At 46.4% G+C, this 20,898-nt stretch overlaps 1 protein-coding gene across 1 annotated transcript; it reads right to left on the reverse strand.

The window, feature by feature from the left end:
• Nucleotides 1-294: 294 nt before the first annotated feature.
• SYMPK (symplekin scaffold protein) lies at nucleotides 295-15,386 on the reverse strand. Its single transcript, XM_007437667.4, has 27 exons — nucleotides 15,186-15,386; nucleotides 14,341-14,512; nucleotides 13,891-13,956; nucleotides 12,841-12,894; nucleotides 12,472-12,545; nucleotides 12,165-12,291; nucleotides 11,637-11,886; nucleotides 10,872-11,042; nucleotides 10,105-10,344; nucleotides 9,845-9,999; nucleotides 9,336-9,486; nucleotides 8,755-8,971; nucleotides 7,935-8,085; nucleotides 7,619-7,854; nucleotides 7,041-7,122; nucleotides 6,357-6,470; nucleotides 5,243-5,390; nucleotides 4,940-5,100; nucleotides 4,740-4,848; nucleotides 4,492-4,592; nucleotides 3,719-3,809; nucleotides 3,402-3,503; nucleotides 2,619-2,806; nucleotides 2,317-2,493; nucleotides 1,869-2,009; nucleotides 784-1,089; nucleotides 295-557 (listed from the first exon to the last, which is right to left on the reverse strand). Exons 2-27 carry the CDS (start codon nucleotides 14,452-14,454, stop codon nucleotides 348-350), a joined length of 3,936 nt encoding a protein of 1,311 aa, XP_007437729.1. The 5' UTR covers nucleotides 14,455-14,512; nucleotides 15,186-15,386; the 3' UTR covers nucleotides 295-347.
• Between the last annotated feature and the right edge of the window lie 5,512 nt (nucleotides 15,387-20,898).

The following is a 20,898-nucleotide window of genomic DNA, read 5'->3' on the forward strand; positions in this document are numbered from 1 at the left end:
GTCACCTCGCCGGGCCGGAAGTCGAGGAGCAGAGCCGGGTCCTGGCAACGCGGGCGGGGGGTTGCTGGGCAACAGCCCGCCAAGCGGGCCGGCCTTGGCAACGGAGGAGGCGGGGCGACGGCCGCCTTAGCAACAGCCGCTTAAGGCTCCGCGGGCGGCCTGGGCGGGGGTCCGCTTCCGCAGCAGCCGCCCGCAGCGTTACCCCCCCGCCCCCCCCCCGGTTTGCCTGCCCAGGAGGGTCGCCGCCTTCGGGATTCCCTCTGCAGAAAGAACACCAGGAGCCGCGGAAGGACCAGCTGAGATGCTTTATTGAGAAAGCAGAGCTCCCGTTTCCCCCCCACCCCCCATCAGCTCTCCATCTTCTCCTCTTCCTCGGCGCTGGGCTTTGGCGGTGGCGGTGGCTCCTCCGACGGGCTCGACGGGCTGGCTTCTGCTGCTTGGCCGTCCTTGGCCGGCTCCTCTGGGGAGGGGGTGGGCTGGGCCCTGGCAGGGGGCTTGCCAGAGGACCCCTCGTCTGAGCTGCTGCTGCTGGCCCCCCCTTCCTTGCTGAGCAGTTCCTGTGGAAAGGCCAGGCAACACCCTTCAGTCAAAATCAGACATGAGAGAACAACTGGAGTGTTTCAGACAAACATGTTTCCAACTGAGTAGGAAGCCGAGGGGGTAACCTGGCCTTTAGCTGGGAAATGTTGCAACGACTGTGCCCAGCATTGGAGTCAAATGGGTGATTTTTTCATTGTGGACAGCAAGAGCCCCCCAACCCCAAGTGTTCAAAAAGTGGGGTACCTTGTTGGGCCAGGGTCCCTCTAAGCTGGAATCCAGCAGGGAGCTGTCGCCCCCAAAACTCTCCTCCTCCTCCTGCATGCTGATGAAGATGGTGGGGGTCTCGGCCTCGGGCACCTCTTCTGGCAAGTCCACCAATTCCTCAGCAGGAAGAGGGGTTGGTGGGCCAGCAGGACGAGCCTGCTGCTGCTGCTGCTTCAGCTTTTGCTCCTCTTCCAGCTGCCGCTTAAGGGCCTTCTCCTGGGCCAGGCGCAAGGCAATCATATCCTGAGACACCCGAGGCAGGAGAGGCTGCGGCTCTGCTTCTTCCTGTGGGTCAAACAGATTTGGTTCAGAATCTGCTAAAGAAACCAAAGTTCTTCCCTCCTTCAAGAATCCAGCTAGACTAGGTACAGGCCTGACATATTCAGGTGGTTTACCCCCCAGCGGCATCTATCTCCATTTGTGAGGCTGAGCATGTCCCACGTTTGGCCATCACTTCTTTCTAGTATGATCGCTGCTTTCATTTGAAAAGGATTCCAAAATGTATAGGTTTAGCAACAGTAAACAAAAAGGTGCATCAACTGCAGATTGACGATTCCGTGGGAATCTACTCTGCCCCAAAATAAACGGAATCAAATGTACTGTATAAAAGTGGAGATGTGCAAAGAAAGGTTCAGGAGCAAGGGTCAGCTGGCAAGAAAGACAAGGCTTAGATGACAAGAAAATATATAGAACAGAAACTGGATTCCAATTGTAAGAAATCCTTTTCTAATCTTGTTATGATAATTCTTTAGCCGAGGCTGCTCACAGATAGTCCTTAAAAAGTCCAGAAAGCTAGGAATTGCCCTTCTCTTTTTAGACTTTTTAGTCTTCTGCCAAAGTTGGCTTCCATGCCAAAACTGCAATGGAAAACACCAGATTTTCCTCTCTCTGGCTGGACCCTCTAAGAAAGGGAAAAGCCAGTATTTTCTAGGTAGTTCATTCCCACAGTTCCCTCTCTTTCAGTGTTCATGAAGCCAAACCCTTGCCCTGCACCATGCTGCAACTCCGTGCGATCCATGTGTGTTTAGCACAACGATTCAGTTCTCCCATCCCCAAGTGCTGACCTCCCTCTCTCTTCTCAGGGTCTTAGTCCTGGGTGGAGCAGTGCCTCTCCCTTCCTCCAGTGGCTGCAGTTCTTTGCCTTCTGTATCCTGTTTGCTACTGGCTTCCAGAATGGCCATGGTGGAGTTGGGGATGTGGGCTTGCTAGGATAAGAAGAATGACTCTGCATCAAGCAAACCAGCAGAACATAAGACAGCAAATGAATGTTACCTACTCACCAGAGAGAGACTCCAAAAAACAAATACCATATTATTCTGGATTCAGCTTTTAAACTAACATTTCAATATAGAACCACTTACCATTCTGATCCAGTTTTATCCCAGTAACTGCACTTGAAAATACACTTTCGTAGCCACCCAGGCAAATGCCCTCACAGGCACACTGGGATATGCTGTATTCTACATTTTTATTCGGTTTTCATAATCCACGTGCTACATCTGGGGCCCCTACCTGATGTGGGGTGAAGGAGCGGACATGGGCAAGCAGAGGCTCCCGCAACTCTGGGCACTTTTCAAAGACTGCACTGAGCTGCTGTGGAGGTAACTGAAGGATGACTTGGAAGGACTGGGGCTTGGTGCGCTGGCAACATTTGATGAAGCCCTCCCAGACCTTGGGGTACTTCCACACCTGGGGAAGAAGCAGAATTCAAACATGACTGAGTCTTGCTCTTCTGGAAAGGAATGGTCTTGCCATATCAGCTTAAAGTCCAGCTTTTTAAAGACCCAAGACTCTGTTCCCCACATCCTACTCACCTGCTTCAAGATGAGGCGTGAAAGGATGTTCATGACAAAGCCACCCAGGCGTGGGTACATGGTCAGTGACTGGATAACTGTCCGCATGAGGAGCATAGGTAGTGGATTCTGTTCCATGAGCTGCTGCATCACCACAGCCAGCACCTCGGAGGTATATACATTATGCTCAGCAAAGCAAAGGTTGGTCGCTGCATGCAGGAAAATCAACAAGATGAGAAAATGCTCCAAGCTAAGAAAAATAGCAAAAGAATGCAAAATAGGGCTACAAATATGACAAATTGTCAGTCTCTATACGTGCAGAGGAGGAGGAAGATTCTTTGCATGATTGCCTCCAAGAAACAGGACCCAGAACTGGGATGTAAAATAAACTTTATATTATTTGAGTACCACTTCCAAAATCTGATTAGCAGCCTATTCAGTTGTAATAACTTTCTCCATGGTTGGATGCACGGCAAGACAGGCGACACATTTGTGTTCCTCCTTGAGGCAGCACCAACGAAAAATATAGAGCAACAATACTATGAGAATTCCAAGGGTCGCTCAACTCCACTCTACAGGATATAATTGTGGCCTCAGAGCCTTCATTCCAATCCATCTTCAGGTAAGTTGGGACACTTCAGCCAATATGGCCTTTGGAATTCTTGGAGGTGTAGTACCCACCCATCTGGAAGGTGCCACTTTAAGGGAAAGCTTGCCCCAAAGTTTCAGAGAGCTGCCTGCCATGTACCCATCCATGATGAGTTCAACTAGTTGAAGGTAGACAGATGCAGAGTGGCAGCCAACCTTTGATGATGGACTTCATATCACACTTGGTGGAATCAATGTTGTGGAGGGCAATCAACAACTCCCCAGGATTCAGAGGGGAAACTGCAGAATTTCCTTCACCTGTTGAAATTGCAGCAGGAGAAATTAGTCAATGTGGGTCCCTAGAACCCCAGGGAGCAGCCCCTGACCAAACAGAATAAAGCTGTTTGGATCATTTGTTCAGTTGACAGCTCTGTTGAGTCTTCTCCCCGCTTCCTTTCCTGACCTTGACATTCCTTGTTACACGGGCAACAGAAACTCAAGATCAGCTGCTTGCAGTTGGGACTGATTCCTACCATGTTGTGTTCCTAGGAGCCGGTTAAAAACCTCCTTCACAACGATGGGATTCAGCTTGATGAGTTTTGGCAAAGCTTGGATCACCTCTTTCTAGAAAGAGACGGGGAGTTTAACCAATTGGCACTTGGTCCCATGCCCAGAGAAAGAGACTCATTTCAAATATTCTGTAAAACCCAGGACGGTGCCTTTTTGAGGGCCCCCTTTTTCTCTTCTTTTGTCAGTCTTCAGCTTGCCCTGGCTTCTCTGCAATATGCAGATAGGACAGAGAGGTACAAGTCATCCAGGCCACGGAGCCCAATCCCCTTCCCAGTGCAGGAATTCAAATTAAAGTTTCCTCAATAGATTGTTCTCCAGCTTCTGTCTTGAGTACAACCCTGCTTTTGCAAGATGGCCTTCTGGATCAGGCCAGCATTCTATTCTCACCGTGGTGAACAGAGGCCTCTGAGAAGCCTACAATCATGGACAATACCCTTGGTCAACAACTGATCTTTGAAGGCAAGCTGCCTCAGATAATTCAGCCTCTTTCCTAAGGATCTCTTTGGAATTTGCCTTCTTTCTACACACTGGTTTAACTTTTCCCCTCAACTTCCCAAGATCCCTCTTCATCAAACCAGGCATCTAACTCATTACCAATGGCCGCCTTTCCTGCTTGGCCGATCTTCCAAGTGCTGCAGAAAATGCCAACAGGAACAGATCAAGAGTAAAGCGACTGCCAGATAAAGCAGAGAATAATGTATCTTAAGGCAGCCTCACACAGGAACACAAAGAGTACCTTTTCCAAACCATTGAGGACAGGGATAAGGAATCGGACATCTGGGAGCCTCTTGTTGTACAGATCTCGAACTCGTTTCACTAGCTCTGGAGATGGAGGAACTGCACAGAGAAAATCATGTCACTTTGAATAGCTCAATGTATTTATCAAGAGTCAAACTGATGTGGGTCCAATGGCTAGGAGCCACCACGAGGCCGTGGGAGAGGACAATAGCATCCAACTGATCACGTGGCAAAGGATGCTTGTACCTTTATCAGTTAGACTGTGCAGACAGCGGGTCACCAGAGTCTCAGCACCTTTGGGGCAGTTCTTAACCAGTTTAAGCAGCTCCTGAGAATTCATTCCCATCCCACGGATCTGAAAATTGGGAAGAATAAGCATGGGGAGGACAAGGAAAGGAGAGCCATTTGCCCAGAAGAAGAGAGATGCATGGTCCCTGTTGACTCACTGGCTGCTCAATAACCCTGAGCACTGTGCGCTTGATGTCTGCAATGGCCTCCGTGTAGACAGATGCCAACTCATGGATCAGTTTGTGATTCTGGGGCAGAAGGGCCAAGTAGAGGTAGAGACAGTGCTTAATGGTCTCTTCTGTCCAGGGAGCAGCCACCTCTGCAAGGTAAAGGAAGGGTGAAAAGAAAAAGGCCAGGCAACTGTGACTTGGAAGAGAAAGGAAGGGAGAGAGGGTGACCAAGACTCTCAGAAGGACCTCCTTTTCCTTGCTCCCCTCCAGACACCCTATCAGACTAGTTACCTGTATCTTTATCAGCACCAAAGAGAACAGAAGGAGGATTGGGGTGGACCAGCAGCTGCAAGTAATTCAGTGCAAACTTCTCCACATATTCCCGCAGATGGTCCTTCTCATACATCCGCTTGATGAAGAGGAGGGCTTGCTGACGAACCTGAGATGGAAGCACATCCAACACTGAAGAGTCATTTTCAATTCCAATAAGAAGCATGAAGAATTTCAGAGGATTAGGGTTGTTTTTAAAACAAATGTCATACCCAAGGGGAAAAACATGTGACTACAAAATTCAGAAGTGGACTGAAAATAAAACAGTTAAGAAAGCCTAAGAGGTGGATGGGAAGATCAAGATGGTTACTCTCAGTATTTTCCCCTACAACCAGCATGCTAGCAGGTTTCCAGGGCTTGGCTCCAGCTCACATGGAACAAGGGAGGATCAATTCTAGTGCATCTTAAAGAAAAATAAGTTGCCTTTTTCTTCTCTCTCTAACTAAGGATTCATAGAGTGCTTCAAAATACTATGCGGTCCAACAATTGTGGCCCAAACACTCATTTGTTTTATTTAGGAAAGGTTCTCCAAGCAACTTCCAGAACAAGACTCGTGCGTCTAGACAAATGCAACGTGCTGTCCGTGGAGCTGCTTCCGAAAACTACTCAGGAACTGCTACCAAACGCAGCTGCCCATTAGGCCCTGCACTCGCTTCCAGTACATTTTCAGTGCAAGTCAGAGATGATGGGAACATACAAAATTGACAAATAAAGACGGCCACAAAGACACAACAAAACCCAACTTCCCCAGCCTTCAAGTGTCCAAGACTTCTGCTCCCACAGTTCTCAGCCAGCATGGCCATCCTGGCTGGGAAGTAAACTGGGGAAGGCGGCGTTGAACAAATCACAGTAAGGAATTAACAAATTCCAAACTTTTTTTTAAGTGTTTAAAAAGAAAGCCCCAGACCAACTTCTCTTGGCCTTTTCTCCAGTGGCCAATTACCTTGCTTTTGTCTGGTGCTGAGGCTGATCATAATAACCAGAGAGAGTACAGGGAAATTTAGGATTAAAATGTTTAAAGCTGTACATGAGATGATATGGTCCAGCCCATGACTGCACACCATAGGAGGCTCACCTTGTCTTTCTCATGGGAACTGAGGTCCAACAGAACGTGCAGATATTCAAACTGCCTGGATGGACGCTTAAAGATTAGATCTCGGAGAGTCGACATGCCCAGATATGTCCGGCTCTGCAAGGGAGCCCAGAAAAAATCAGGATGTGTTCCAATCAAATGGTGGAAAGAAAAATCCCACAGATATTGTTAGTATGCTTAAAATATTAATTTTCCCAACTTATGCTTTTAATAGGGCCATAAATATTTATATGTCTCATTCCAGACATTCTTGTAGTGAAAAGATTTGAGGGAAGGGTATACTATTGGCTCAGGGTACTATTGGGTCATCCTATGTAAGGAATTTCCTTTCTGGGGAGCACCACTCAAAACTTCTATGCAAGATTTACTCTTTGGAATGACTGAAGAAACATGTTAATCTTTTACCCAAAATGAGTGGAGTGAAATTTTTTTACCTAAGATAATTTGCAGCATTTCAGATGTGTGGGTATATTGCAGTCCAATTTTTCCTAGCCTGGTGCTCCCCAGATGTCCTGTAATTCAACTCCCAGAATCCCCAGCCAGCATTGTCACTTAAGCTCTGAAGCATAAGTTGTGATGAATGTTAACTTCCACTTGTCACGCTGGCTGGGGATGCTGGAAGCAGCAGCCCCATATATTTGAAGGGTTATGGTCTTGGAGACGCACCTCATCTTCACAATACTTCCGTATCACTTCCAGGGCGCTCTCCGTGATCAGCGGGGCTTCAAGAACTACCTTAGTGAAGATCCTACCAGGGACAAAAGCAGAAGCAAACACAGAGAGAGTCAAAAACTTACATCAAATGATCAGGAAGGAATAAAGGTAAGTAATGCTTCCATTGTAACATGAGAGTTACACCATTTCATTTCAGTTGATTAAAATCTTCTCAAAAAGATGACCCCACAGGAAGCAGGTTTTTGAATTATTTACATGGATATCATTTTGAGTAGGAGCATTTCCAAAATCATTTCCAAGAGACCTTTTACTGGAGGAGACAGGGCACCCTGATGCCCCATCTTGAAGCAGTTCCTGTCCCTTCAAAACAATTCAGCTAATTCTTGTGCCAATTTCAAAATCAACAACCTCAACTTCAGAGATTTACTAAACTAGGTTGGCAGCTCTAATTTAAGAACACTGAGAAATAAAAATTAGGGTTCCAAACATAAATGGAGGGTTTTTGTAGCCCTGATTCCTGCCACCACCACTATTTCCACCTTGCCTGATATGCAGGACCAGCTACTCACCCATCCTTCTGGTCGGGCTTCTCCTGCAGGCCAGAGAGGAGGCCGATGAGACACTCATCATAGTTGTTGAGGGAGCCAGAGGGGTATTGGCTCAGGTAAGCATTATATTCCTGATACAACCACGCAAAGGCCAGGTCCAGCCGGTTACGGATGTCATCCAGAATGAAGGTCAAGATCTCTCGCTTTAGAGGGACCTCAAACTGGGTCACCAGAGATGAAAGAATCTTCACCCGGGCCTGTAGGAAGAAAGTCAGGGCTGAGGCAAGCATATTCAACCACCTGAGTTGACTACGGGGCAAGCTTCCAACCTACTTACGTGGGCTGCCCCACTGCAAGCCACCGCCTTCTCTGACCGCAGGATCCGCTTCACAGCTGCCAGTTTCAGCTTGTCCTTCTGTGCATCTGTGAGAGGCTTGATCACATCACTCAGGCGGAAAATCTTCTTGCGGCCACTGGCGCCTGCCAGCCTGGAACGCAACAACGGAAATACCAGCTTTTGAAACTGGGCATGACCTCACAGAAATGAGCAAGGAGGGTGCTTATCCAAAATGCAAGAGCTTTCGATTTTAGGAGGTCGCTATATTGGGGAAAATCCACCTGCCCGTAAAATAGCCCAGTAAACTTGAAGAAAGTCCTGGAGACTGCCAAAAGTCTCTGGAGTCTATTGATGATGGAGGGGGTCACCCTTCTTCTCCTGCTTGGGCTCCAAGCATCTGCCCTTGCCCCCTGCCAGTCCAGAGGAGCTGAGGCAGCCCAGGTGGCCTCCAGCTTGAAAACTGCGCTAGAAAGACAGAGGCATTCATTTCTTTACTGATGGGAGTGATATCCTGCCTTTTGGCCAACTGTATAAAGCAGTGTTTTTCAAACTTGGCCACTTTAAGATGTGTGGACTTCAACTCCCAGAATTCCCTAGCCAGCATGCTATTGCCACAGTTGAAAAACACTGGTATAAAGGATGAGGGGGGAAGGGAGGCCAGGAAAAGTGTTATGTATGGTTCTTCGTTCTCAGTAAAAACCTGAGTCACAGATTATGTCAGTCTTTGTATCTTGTAAATAAGTAGAGTACTGCTGTGTATTTCAAGTCTCTTGAATCCCATTCTGTTGTGGCACAGCCAAGCATTTCTGCTACCTCTCACCTTGGCTGGGCAGAGGGAATGATTGGCTCTGGCCGCCGCTTGGCCTGTGGTGCCCCCGTTTCAACCACAGTGGGGGAAGCAGAGCTTTGAGCTCCCACCACTGAGATGGCCTGGCCTGGGTTGAGAGTGGAAATGCGTCGCTTGATCAGCACACTTTCTGGCTTGGATATCTTCTCTTCTTTCATCGCTTCTTTGGCCTGTTTGATCTGTTCCACTCCTGCAAATGAGAGAAGAGAATTAACAGTTTGCCCAACACCCATAACTCACACAAATGACCAGTTCCAACCCCATTAAAATTAAGTCATTAGAGAGATGAATAGACTCCAAGTATTTCCTTAATCGTCAATAAAATAACATCTAAGAATTAAATGTCATGCTAGGACAGTGTAATGTTTTAAAACCTGCCCCCCCAAACACACCCTCTGAAAAGTTCTTACTGAGTTATAAACCACAACCAAATAGAACCTCCACCCCCACCGCCAGGCAGCACAGATAACTCACAGCATTCATAAAATTCCTTCCCTGCCCAATCTGTACTGGTAGCCAATGCAACTCCTCCAAGGCTCCCTATGCAGGCCTACCTGGCCCCAGTCCAGCTGCAGTCATCTGGGTGGCCATCAGCCGGGCCAAGTGCTTGATCTGGACTTCAGTGCCAGCAGATTCCACTGGTGTGTATGTAGCTTGGAAAGAAGCAGGCATGTTCTCTGGTAGGTACACCATGCTGATGAGCACCTGGGGGTGGAAAAACACAGAATGGGAACAACTGTCAGGGAGGAGGGCAGAAAGCAAGGAAGAAATACATATACTTTAAATTTGCTGAACTGTTTTCCCCAAAGTTCTACAACTAAAACATGAAGCACGTCAATCAAATATCAGCAGAGTGACAAATGTTAATTCTGGTTCCAGAATAAGATCCTTTGATCGACCCTCTTTCAGGAGTTTGCTCTCGTGCCCCTTCCACTCCTCCTAGCTCCAAAGCAAAGAATTCTAGGCCTCTTTGCCACAAGGGATTTTCCCTCCAGGTGCAGAAAATACTCAAACTACAGAAAAGCAAAGAGCTGCCTCAGCAACTAAACCCAGGAATACCCACCAAGTTGGCAACGTTATCTGGAGTCAAAAGGGGCTGCAGAAACTCAGCTGTGATGTCTGTATCTGACTGGGTGCTGATCTGAATGGATGGTTTAGGGGCAGGCACTGCTACCTGCTCCAGATCTTTGTCCTCATCATCCTCCCCAAGGGGTGGCTCTGCAACCAGGAAGAGGAGAGAAGGTGCACAATGGTGAACATCTGTCTTTGCCAAAAAGCTTGCCCTAACTGCAAGGCATCCCTGCCCTCAAAAAGACCACTCACCAATCTTCATTTTTTTCAAAGTAGGGTCATTCTCATCCCGAGGGCGTTTGCGTAACTCCTTCAGGTTGGGCATATTGCGGGTAATTTCAGCCTGCTGGGTGCCCAGGTCCATCAGCAGGGTGGTGATCTGGGCCTGGAACTCAACGGAGGCTGGGTGCTTCAGGACACTAAGCAAGTGGAGCTTGAGGTTCTTGCGGACACTGCTCACCTGGGATTTGGCCAGCGTGGGAGGGAGGTTGGCTGTCAGGAGGACAGGATAGGACAGGACAGGAAGTAGGTCAGGCAGCCAGCAACCTGAAGGACATCCCCAGGTTCTCTCCCATGAGAAACAAGCTAGGGGAAAGAACTAGAAGAGAAACGAGGGACTTCTAGCCCACCTTATATCTTCATGGTCTCTCTCGGAGCTGGCTAGGAGAGCCAATTAATACGATAACCCTAAACGTACCTACCCAAAGTAACAGGACAAATATAAGACTGCAACTTAAACTAATAATATGCCATAATTGATAACAATAATCTGAAAGATCAAAGATAGCTGATTTTTAAAAGGACACTGCATTCTATCCTGGTACATATATTGCCACAATAAGCTCCTAGTTAGAAAAATTAGAAGGATGTCACTGAGAGTCCTCTGGATTTGGTTTTGAAAACTATTGTATTGCTGTTTTTTTTCCCCATCACACACACAAAAAGATCGAAACTAATTTGGGTCAGATCACCTGAAATGTATAACCAAATCCCTGATGCAGTGACCCTGACTGGCTTACCATGCAGTGTCTCATAGGCCTGGATCACCTCTGACATGAACATAGGCCGCTGTCGGGCGATGGAGGCCAGAGAGCCCAGTGCTGCAGTCAGGTTGATGCTGGAGATGGCTGGGTGTACCATGAACTTCAGGAGCTGCTCAAGTGCAGCCTTCCCTTCCTCCCATAGGACATCTGGGGGGATGGGGAAAAGGGAGGCAGTTAATAAAAATCAAGTTATAAATTGTTACCACAGTATTATTCTGCTAATTTCATTAAATTTGTATCCTGCCTTTCCTCCAGGAGCAAAAAGCAGTATATACAACACTCTCTGTCAATGGGATCTCCACACAACCCTGACAGGTAGGTTGGGCTAGGCCCAAAGTCCCCCTGTGAGCTTCCAAATCACAGAATGCATTTAAATCTGGGTTCCCCTAGTCCAATGCCTTAACTAAGAAGGCCACACCATATTGCATCTGCAGGGCAATCCAGGATGAGGAAGAAGATTAACGTATGGGCAGCCTCTCCTAGGGGTTGTTCTGGGGATTTAATAACTCCTGTTGCTTTACAGCAGGGCTGGGGAATGAGAGACCTCTTAATCTGGCTGGGACTAGCATTCCCATCTGCCGTGAGCCATGCTGGCTAGGTAGATGGGACCTGGTGTCTGGCTCTAAAGTCTCCCTCCTGTTCCACACCCAGCAGTTGGTCCAGCTCCAAATTGAGGTCAGAAGGGTAAACACGATTTCCCTTGGACTATACCCCTTGGGCTTCCCCCTCTGCCTTTCTTACTATATTTGATGTATGCGTGGTCTGTGGGAACCCGGTCGAGGCTGATGTCGTTCTCATGTCGCTTGGGTACCTCCGACTCTGGCATACGGGGCGAGAGGGTAATTATCAGCCCTTCCACAAACTTGATGGCGTGAGTGCGGACCCCATCGTTGTCGGAGTCCAGCAGCTGGATGATTTCGCTGGCCATGGCTGACACCATCTCCCAGCAGGCTTCTTGCATCTCATTGATCACTCTGGATTTCACCATCCACTGTGCAGCAAACAAGAGGAAGAGGGTTCGTGAGCAGCTCTGCACGCTAGCAAGACAGGTTCAAGGGGGCACAGGCAGATGAGGGATATTTGGACGTGGAAATTCTGCTACTACCCTGCACCTTCATGACTGCCACCCACTTCCCGCTCAGGGTTTTGTGTTCTGTTCACTTGTGACCATCCTGTTACTCTGTGATGGTGCAATCTCAGGTTCCACTTTTTACTTCAAGAAGTGATGATGACCATGGGAGCTGTTTTAGCCACTGGGGAGCAACTCACCTGTAGGGCCACTTTATACAGCTGGGTCATGGCAAGGATGGCCTTCTTGACCACGTTGACATTCTCATCCCTCAGCAGCATGTTCAGGTTGGCAATGAGCTTGAGTAGCAGCTCAGTGTCCCGTTTGCTGAAAGCAACAAATTCCAAAAATGGGAATGAATCAAAACAGGACTAGCCAGGTGTCTACAAATATGACTGTTACGGAAACAACAGGAAGCACCTCAGGAACCAGGTCAAACGGCCTGCCCCTTCCTCAGAAGTATGAGGGGAAACTAAGCATAAGGTGGCAAATACACCATAGACTTACCAGGCTTCCTCTATAAACCCGATTACAAATTTCCGCACCTCAACGGATTTATCTGCCTGGAAAGCAATGATTTCCTGCAACAGAAAAGTAAAGAGTGGGAGGAATCTAGTGTCATTGTCCTTGGCCCTCAGTCCCAAAGAAAATCATATATAGTCGTAAGCAAGGCTGGAATGGAGCACAAGGAATAGACAGGAGCAAGCATGGAACAAGACTCAGCTGAGTCCAGTTCTAGTAGCCAACATCTCCCCAACCCCCGCTTATTCTGGGAACAATTGTTCAGACACAACTGGATGACACAAATTATGGACAGGAAGAAAAGCAGACACCATGGAGAAAAGGGAATTTCTAGCAGACTCCCAGCAAACTCACATCCAGGAAGTTATCCAGCAAGGTAGGGTCCTTGTTTATAATCAATTCCTGGACCTAAGAAAGGGGGGGGGGGGGAGAAAAAAAAATGAACAATACAGCCAAGCAGGGAGGAAAACCAGAAGAATCCTGGCATATCAGGCCATCTGAGCATTTCCAATGTGCCAGCCACAAGCCCCACTGGTACAGTCTGAGCAAATGGTCTTTCTGTACAAAGAATCAGATTGTGGGAAAAGCCCAGGAAGGGATGCAGAATACAGAGACCTTAATAATTCACTGAAGATTAATTCATCAGGCCTTTGAATGCAAAAACAGTTCCAACATACAGAGTTGCCTATGATTTTAATCCTCTAATAACATAACTGTGATATATGGTACTCTGTATGATTTGCTTTTCTGTTAACTGCCATGATTGCCCTTTTTGGATAAAAGGCAAAGTATAAAACTAATAAATTATATATGCAAACCCTGTGCCTTCTGTTCAGCTGGATGAAGAACAGACAGAGAAGCAGCTTCATTTCACATGTTCAGTATTTTTCAGGTTTGCAACTTCTCTGAATAAAACTAAAGAGCTTTGGTTTCTAACAGAAAGGTTTCATGTGGAGAGGAGAGGCTGAATCACTAGGCCAACAACACATTTGTGGACAGAGCTGTTACACCCAAGCACAAGGCGTGTTACCTTCCCTCATATGAAATAACAGACAATACTTCCAAAATCACTACTGTGCAGGAAAACTTGGCCATATTGAGCTATGTTGACAAGCTCCTTTAGATCCCTTTCTAACTGGCCAGCCTCTAAGTAATAAGTAAACTTGCTTTTTCCTCATCAGAATGTTTTTTTAAAAACTCTCACGATGTACGCTTGAAACTTACCTAGGAAGTAATCAGGCTATTCAAATACATAGAAGCTAAATTAGAGGAAATTAGGCTACCAGCCCCTCTGCAACAGCAAGCCCCTCAAGAGAGGGACTTTGCACAAGTCAGTTAAAACCATTTAATTGAAGAAAGCCTGGGTTCAAATTCAAGAAAAGGAAAAGCAGTTACTTCACTCACTTGTTTCAGGATCGTGATTTTAGACTCATTGATTATTAAGGCAGCCTGATTTAGCAAATCCACAACCTGATTATTGAAAAAGAGAGAGAGAGAAAATCAGCATCAGGAACAAAAAAAAACCATTTTCAGAGAAGCCTATTATATCTATGGGGAAATTAATGGGTGTAATAATTTGTAATGTGTTGCAAAAGAGAAGAGACTGAACAGAAAAAAGTTTGAACTTTTGTTTTAACAACATGATTTATTTTCTTGCAAATGTGACACTCATGATCCGAAGAACAAATGGACTGAAGGATCAAAGCTAGAGGAAGATGGGAGAAGCCTGCAGAGAAGATGCCCTCCACAAGCTACATACATGAGTCCCAACTGGTTTTAAGATCATGGGTCCAGACTGAGCTCACATCATGACAGTATGGATTCTCTTCAAGCTTCATATCCTGGGAATCTTACCCTCTCTGACGTAGTCATGGTGTCGATCTCCGCCGTTTCCTCTCCAGAGAAGAACTGGGATGCAATGCTCATCCGCGAAAGGCCAGGGTCTCCCACCCCGCTTGTGTTCGCCATGGCTTCCCACCCTTGATCAGGCCAACAACAAACAAAATCCAGCCAAGCAGGCTGAGACCTAGAAACAAGGCACAGGGCGTAACGTTAAAACAAGCTAGAAAGAAACTAACAGTGATTCCAGAGATTAACTTGCAAAGATACGTTATGAGAGCTTTGTCGCCAGGCCTGTTAGATCAAACAGAAAAGCTGCTGACGTTTTCCCCTCACCACTCAGCTAGTATCTTTCAATTAGTTAGGATCTTCTGGAGCACCCAGAGCTACTGGCGTACCCCAGTCGGCCGGGAATTCTGGGCGTTGCAGTCCACGCATCTTAACCTTGCTTTGGTTGAGAAACATTGGTCTAAACAACCAGCCTAACCAATGGGCGTTCTTAGTTTTCCCCACAGGAGCTGCTTGGTGAGCTCCACAGGGCCACACAGCGTTGGATGAGCCCCTGAAAGACAGGATGCGTGGATGACGGCTCCCACTTGTCACGCTGGCTGGGGATGATGGGGGTACCAGTCCAGCACTTCCAGGAGGCCAATCGCTGGCCCGCCCGATTGCTGCCATCTCGCCCTATGTGCCCCCAAAACACCCAGCCGTCGCAGAGCACCCCCCACCCCGAGCTGACCTCCCTCTCCCTGTGGGCCCGACACCCCCACTGCCCTCTTGAGTTTCCATGACAACTGGTAGGCCTCCTCTTCCCCCCTCCTTTAGCGCCGGCCTGCTCCTTCAGTGTGGCCTCCTCTTACCGACACAATCGGGCACAGCCTCTCCTTCAACTCAGTAAGCGAAAACTAATTCCTTTGCTTTCTGCCCCCCCCCTTTTTTTAGTCAGGCTTCCTCAAGACCCTCATGTTGGCAAACGCAAATCCCCCTCGCATTTAATAATGCGCCACCGCGCATGCGCGGAGAGCAAAGCCTCTTGGGTAGCGTAGTTTGCTTCGTCCGCCCCAAAGGCGGCCCGCTTCGCTTCCCCCTTGCCATTAGGGGAGGATCAGGAGGAGGAGGAGGCTGGCGCGGGCCGCACGGCACCCTGGGTAGAGCAGCTCCGACGATCGCGTGGCGTCACGCGCCCCAACGGGTCAAGGAGGTGCTGCGTGCAAAGGGTTCTGGGTGGCGTAGTTTTCCCGCGAGGCAACGTCGTCGGCGCGGAGAATTCTGGGAAACGGAGCCTTTAAGCGCCTCCATTTTATAGCGTTCGGAGAAATGTGGGGAAGGTCGCGCTCCTGTCAGCATGCGTTACCTCAATGGGACAACGAGGTGTTCGTCGCATAAGTTGGAATCCCTTTGGTTACGTTAGTGAAGTCCAGCCTTGTTGGGAATGGCTGGTTTATTTGTCCTCAGGAACGTTTCTGACCGGGAGGGAGAGAAACATTCATTTAAACGAAATCTGAATACTGTGACCGACACGGTATTCCCATAACTTTCGTGAGAAAGTGAAAGGAGGATTGAGAAGAGGCGGGTTTTTCCCACCAGAAGAACTGAGCTATTGCCAACCTTTGAATTTTTACCTGCCTTCCCCTGTTCTGAGACCAAGTTCAGATGTTATGCTAAGCCATTGTTTGTTTTAAACCACCATAGGCTAGGACTGCACCCCCATCAATCAGTAAATTAGTGTATGTGTGTATATATACATACACACACATTTCATTTTATATAAAGCCCATCTAACCAGCTGGTAGATTTTATGTATGTATGTATGTATGACATGATTGTGCAAGCCATGACACTCTATGGAAGCAAAACCAGGATAGGAAGAGTATTGACGCCTTTGAACTTTGGTGTTGGAGAAGATGCTTGAGAATCCCATGCACAGCCAAGAAAACAAACCGATGGATCGTGGAACAAATAAGCCCATATGTCTCTCTCAAGGCACAAATGACCAGACTCAAATTATCTTCCTTCGGACACATGATGTGAAGACCCAGCTGTCTGGAAGAGGCTGTAATGGCTGGGAAAGGTGGAAGGCAACCAGCACCCAGGGGGATGGACTTAGTAGCTGTCAGAAGTCCCGAAGAACCAGGTTGGGAACAGATCTACTTCTGTGGTCACTAGGACTTGAAAACAACTTGATGGCACATAATCAATATATGATCTACCAAGCATCCTAGGTGGATTCCCCCATCATGCTAGGCCCAAACCAAGCAAAACCCATTAAGGCTTAGCGAGGTGCATCCACCCTACCTTACTTTGATTTCCTTTTTGCTGCATGTTTTATGCAACAGAAGGCTCAGGTTGGCTTCCCTTGTCTGCTCAGACCTGAAGCAATGGTTTGCTCCTAACCATTTGACAGCTGGTTAGGTGGGTGTTATTTTATTTTATTTTATTTTATTTTATTTTAATCTTTATTGTTAAAACATTGAAATACAAAGAAAAAAGAAAAGATGATGCAACATTTGAATTAAAAAAAATAGTGGGAAAACTAAATTATATCCTCCCCTTCCCTTCCATTTGAATCTCCAACGAAGTTGAAGTTTGCACCTAACATTAATTGCTATTAGTTTCTATTTGAGCCCTAAAAAACATATTCTGGATGTCTAAATAGCATGTAAAAATAATACATACTATCGTCTAAAGTGGCACCTTCCTAATCTGAGTGCAAAGTCCAGAGCAAGCACGCACAGCTCAGAGAAGGGAAAAGGCTACATTGATACATTAAAAATCATTATAGGCCACAAAGGAATAGCTGGTGTGCCTTAATAATAACAATAAATGTTCCACATTTAGCTTAAAATAACTGTTAATAACTGTTCGACATTTAGCAACGTGGTGGCAGGGAGGGAGCTGGCACTGTTGGCGAGGCGTTGGAGGTGCTTGGCAGTATATCTTTCAGGGTGATGCTGGCAGATCCCTTTGGCAGCAACGGATTTACTGAGTTTTCAGAAAATACCAGCAGGCTGCAGAAGGTTTCTTGGCAGACTGCATGTGTCCTATGGGGTATATGTTGTGCAGGCCTGGTCTAGAGGCTAAAACTGTCTATAACTGTTGCAAGATTTATTTAAAACAAGACAAACAAAAATAGAAACAACAGTAAGGAAAAATCTGCTCATAAAACCTCAATTAAAAGTGATACCAGAACTAAACTAAACAAGTCAAATGTGCTTCAAAACTGGAGGAGAGGAGAAAGCCTCTAGTGCCATGTCCTTTGCAGGGTCCTGTATGTAGATTAGAAAAAGGTTATTTTGGGAGGGGGGAGTTCCCGCTTGTTTTTATTTTTCAAAAGAAAAATCCCCTTTGAGTCCTTTAGAGGGAGGCAGTTCTCCACCGGCTGGATGCTCATCCCTCATTTCTGCTGCTCAGAAGCAGAGTTCAGAAACCACTTGTGGGTGCTGCCGCCCTGGGATGTTAATAATTGTTGCACAAACTCCTAAGATGCAACTGTGCCTCCAGAAGACAGCAGATTGTCCTAATTGTTTTATTTGATGTTGGAATAATGTTGGAGTTATATAGCTTTTGAGGCGGAATACTATAACTTCTTTTAAATTCGCTCAGGTGGAAAAGCAGAATGAATATAAAAATATACATATAACAATATTCCTGGATGGTTTTCTAGAGAACTGGGCATTTGTTTCATAAAGGCCTAGTTAAGTAAAGAGTATCAGGCAGTTTGATTGTTCTTGTAGCCTGATTAACCAGTCAGAGCTGTATCATTTCTTGTCTTTTGAATGATGAAAAGGCCAATTTGACATGGATGACAGAGAACAAAAGCAGGAGTATAAGCAAATCCTCTGTGTAGTGGTGAACACAGGTGAAAAAAGGTTTGCTTTTCCACAAACAACACCTAGTGTCACAAAACTCATTGAGCCCTAATGTAACTTAGTGTTGTGTGGACCCAGCCTTATAGCTTATTCTGCAAACCGTGGTTAAAACAAACCATTGCTTAGTGCTGTGTGTGAACCTGTATTGGCCAGCAATCTTTTTGAATGGCCCAAGGTCAGTGGTGGAAGGCATAGAGGAATCCAGTTGCACTGCCTAAGATTGTTTGCACATGCTGCAATCCGGATGCTGTAATTTTGACAGAATGGAAGATGGAAGGAATCTGGCTGGGATGATTATCTTTTAGGTGCCAGGGCTGTTGGCATCCAGCTTGAAGGGCTGAGGCCTACCACTGCTTCTGAGTTACTTTCCTATACTAGCAAAATCTGCCAGAGATGCAGCAAAAGACAACCATGAAAAAAGCTGTGGAAAAAAACTGGCCTCAATTCTTTGTGAAGAATGAGCACCCAGGTCCTAACTCTACCCTTTCCTGGGTATAATGCTTGTGTTTAAAGGTTATAATTCTGTTTTCATATGTCTTAGAGCCTTATCGGCTAATGGGTGAGGGCCGCGCCCCCACCAAGCCTGGTTTAAATGTTTTTTAATTACATGAGCCACCACCCAGAGGCCCTTACAATCTTCTCCCTTGACCATGGTGCAAGAATTTTGTCTCAGTAAAGAAAATGGTTGGGAGACCTGGCTAAAGTTCGCACGCTGGCTGTGACTAGCTTAGCCATGGTTTATGGAATTATCTACAGTTGGCTGGCTACCTATAGCATGCTAAACCAGAAGCAGACAAAGCACTTTAGCATGTTACATGTTGGAATTACATAGTTAATTCCCCAGACAATGGGGGAGAAACCAGGATTGAATAATAAGTCTCAATGAAGGGTCCAAAGTATCATTCCCCATGTAGGATTGAGGAGGGGGCAATGATAAACATACTCCAGCAAGAAACACAGGAGGCAGAATCCAAGACAGCTCCAAAGCTAACTGGGAAAACCTTTGGAGTGGGATCCAACTTCCCTTGCACCTCTCTAGCACCCAACTTCACTGTTACTCGTTCTTCTTTTATTTCCCTTTACCTGCTGAAAATTGACCATACTCTGATTGGGCTTTTTATGATTTTAAGAATGATACAAGCCTTCCTGTGTGGTGTTTGTTACAGCTATAGGCACTTTGGGACTTTTGAAAGCATGCAGCGGGCACTCAAACAAAATGGCTGCTTTGGGCATGGGGGGAGGGGGCAAGAGCTCTGTTTCCCAGAAGATGAAAGACCCACTTCCAAGAAGCCAGATAGTGAGGCTGATATCTGCCATCCCTTCAAGCTTCCTTTTGTCTTTTTTCTAGTTAAGTGGCATATTTTCAAGCCAAGCCCTCAGCTATAACATCTTTATTTTATAAGGATGCCTCAAAAGCCAACATGGGTCCATAAGTATCTTTGGATGTAGAGATTATGGTGCTTTGCTTTTCGGATACTACTGTTCTTTCCTCAAGAAGAAGATAGGCTGGGTCACACATCAATCTAAATCATGGTTTGTTTAACCATGTTTAATCTGTGGTTTGTTGACTTCACGTAAGCCCAGATTATTATTTACAAACCACAATGACGGGGTCTACAGAATGCATGAAGAGAACAAACTATGTTATGGCTTCTTGAAAGATATAAATCCAACCAGGGTCCCCTTTCCCAGCTGTAAAAATGGATATTTCTGTTTGATTTCTTTTCATTACTCTTTTATTTATATCTCATCTTTTCTCTGGCAGGCCAAGACACAACATCCAGCAATCATCTTGTGAGGTAAGTCAGGCTGAGAGGCTATGATTGGCCTGAAGTCATCCCCCTGAGCCCCCAGTGAAGTAGGGACTTGAACCTGATTCTCTCCAGTCCTAGTCCACATGTTGGTGAATACATGGAGTTATCTTGTATTGATCGTCATTCTCACTACTGTAGTCCTCCTCCCTTTGCCAACCTGTGGCCTCCAACATCTGGAAATTGTAGAAGTGGAAGGATGGTTTACTTGCTGAAATATTTCATCAAATTCATATTTATTAATCATATTTAGGTAGCCACCTATCTCACAAAACATGACTCTGGGTGGCATACAATAAAAAACTATAAGACAGTGTGATATAAAAACAATTTATTTATAATTTAACATTATAAATGTTATAATGTTTATAATTTAACATTATAAATAGGATGAAATAGGATGAAAATATGAATATTCAGTCTCTGGATTCTCCGTTTTCTAGGCCCATGCAACTCCTGAGGCAGACCCTTGTAACTTTCAGCTCTAAGGATGCTTATCGAGCCCGCTGAAAGGCCTAGATCATATTCCCTCCTCTCTTTCTCTGGTGTCTCTTGATCATCTCCCCCTGCACCAGCAGACCAGGCCTTTCTGCCATTTTTCAGCAGCAAACAGGAAGTCCTGGTTAATCATCAACTGGGCAGCCCCACGGTGACAGGTGTGGGCCAAGGACGCCAAGAGATAAGGAAACAGACGGTGCTGGTGGTAGTGGTGGAGCTGGAGGGGACCCACCCGTAGATAACGCGTAGCCGAGCTGTCGCTTAACCTTTTCCAGCCCACAGACATCTTCCATATGTTTTGAAAAGGCAGCAGGAGGAAGAGTTGAAAGGGAATCCAAAAGCGGATGGACCAGGCCGATTCTGATACCTGTTTGACTTGAGGATAAGTTCCAGGA

The sequence above is a fragment of the Python bivittatus genome, unplaced genomic scaffold (assembly GCF_059951505.1).
Source record: "Python bivittatus isolate LINGU-HERP-01145 unplaced genomic scaffold, Pbiv_v1 ctg000310_np1212, whole genome shotgun sequence".
Classification (NCBI taxonomy): domain Eukaryota; kingdom Metazoa; phylum Chordata; class Lepidosauria; order Squamata; family Pythonidae; genus Python; species Python bivittatus.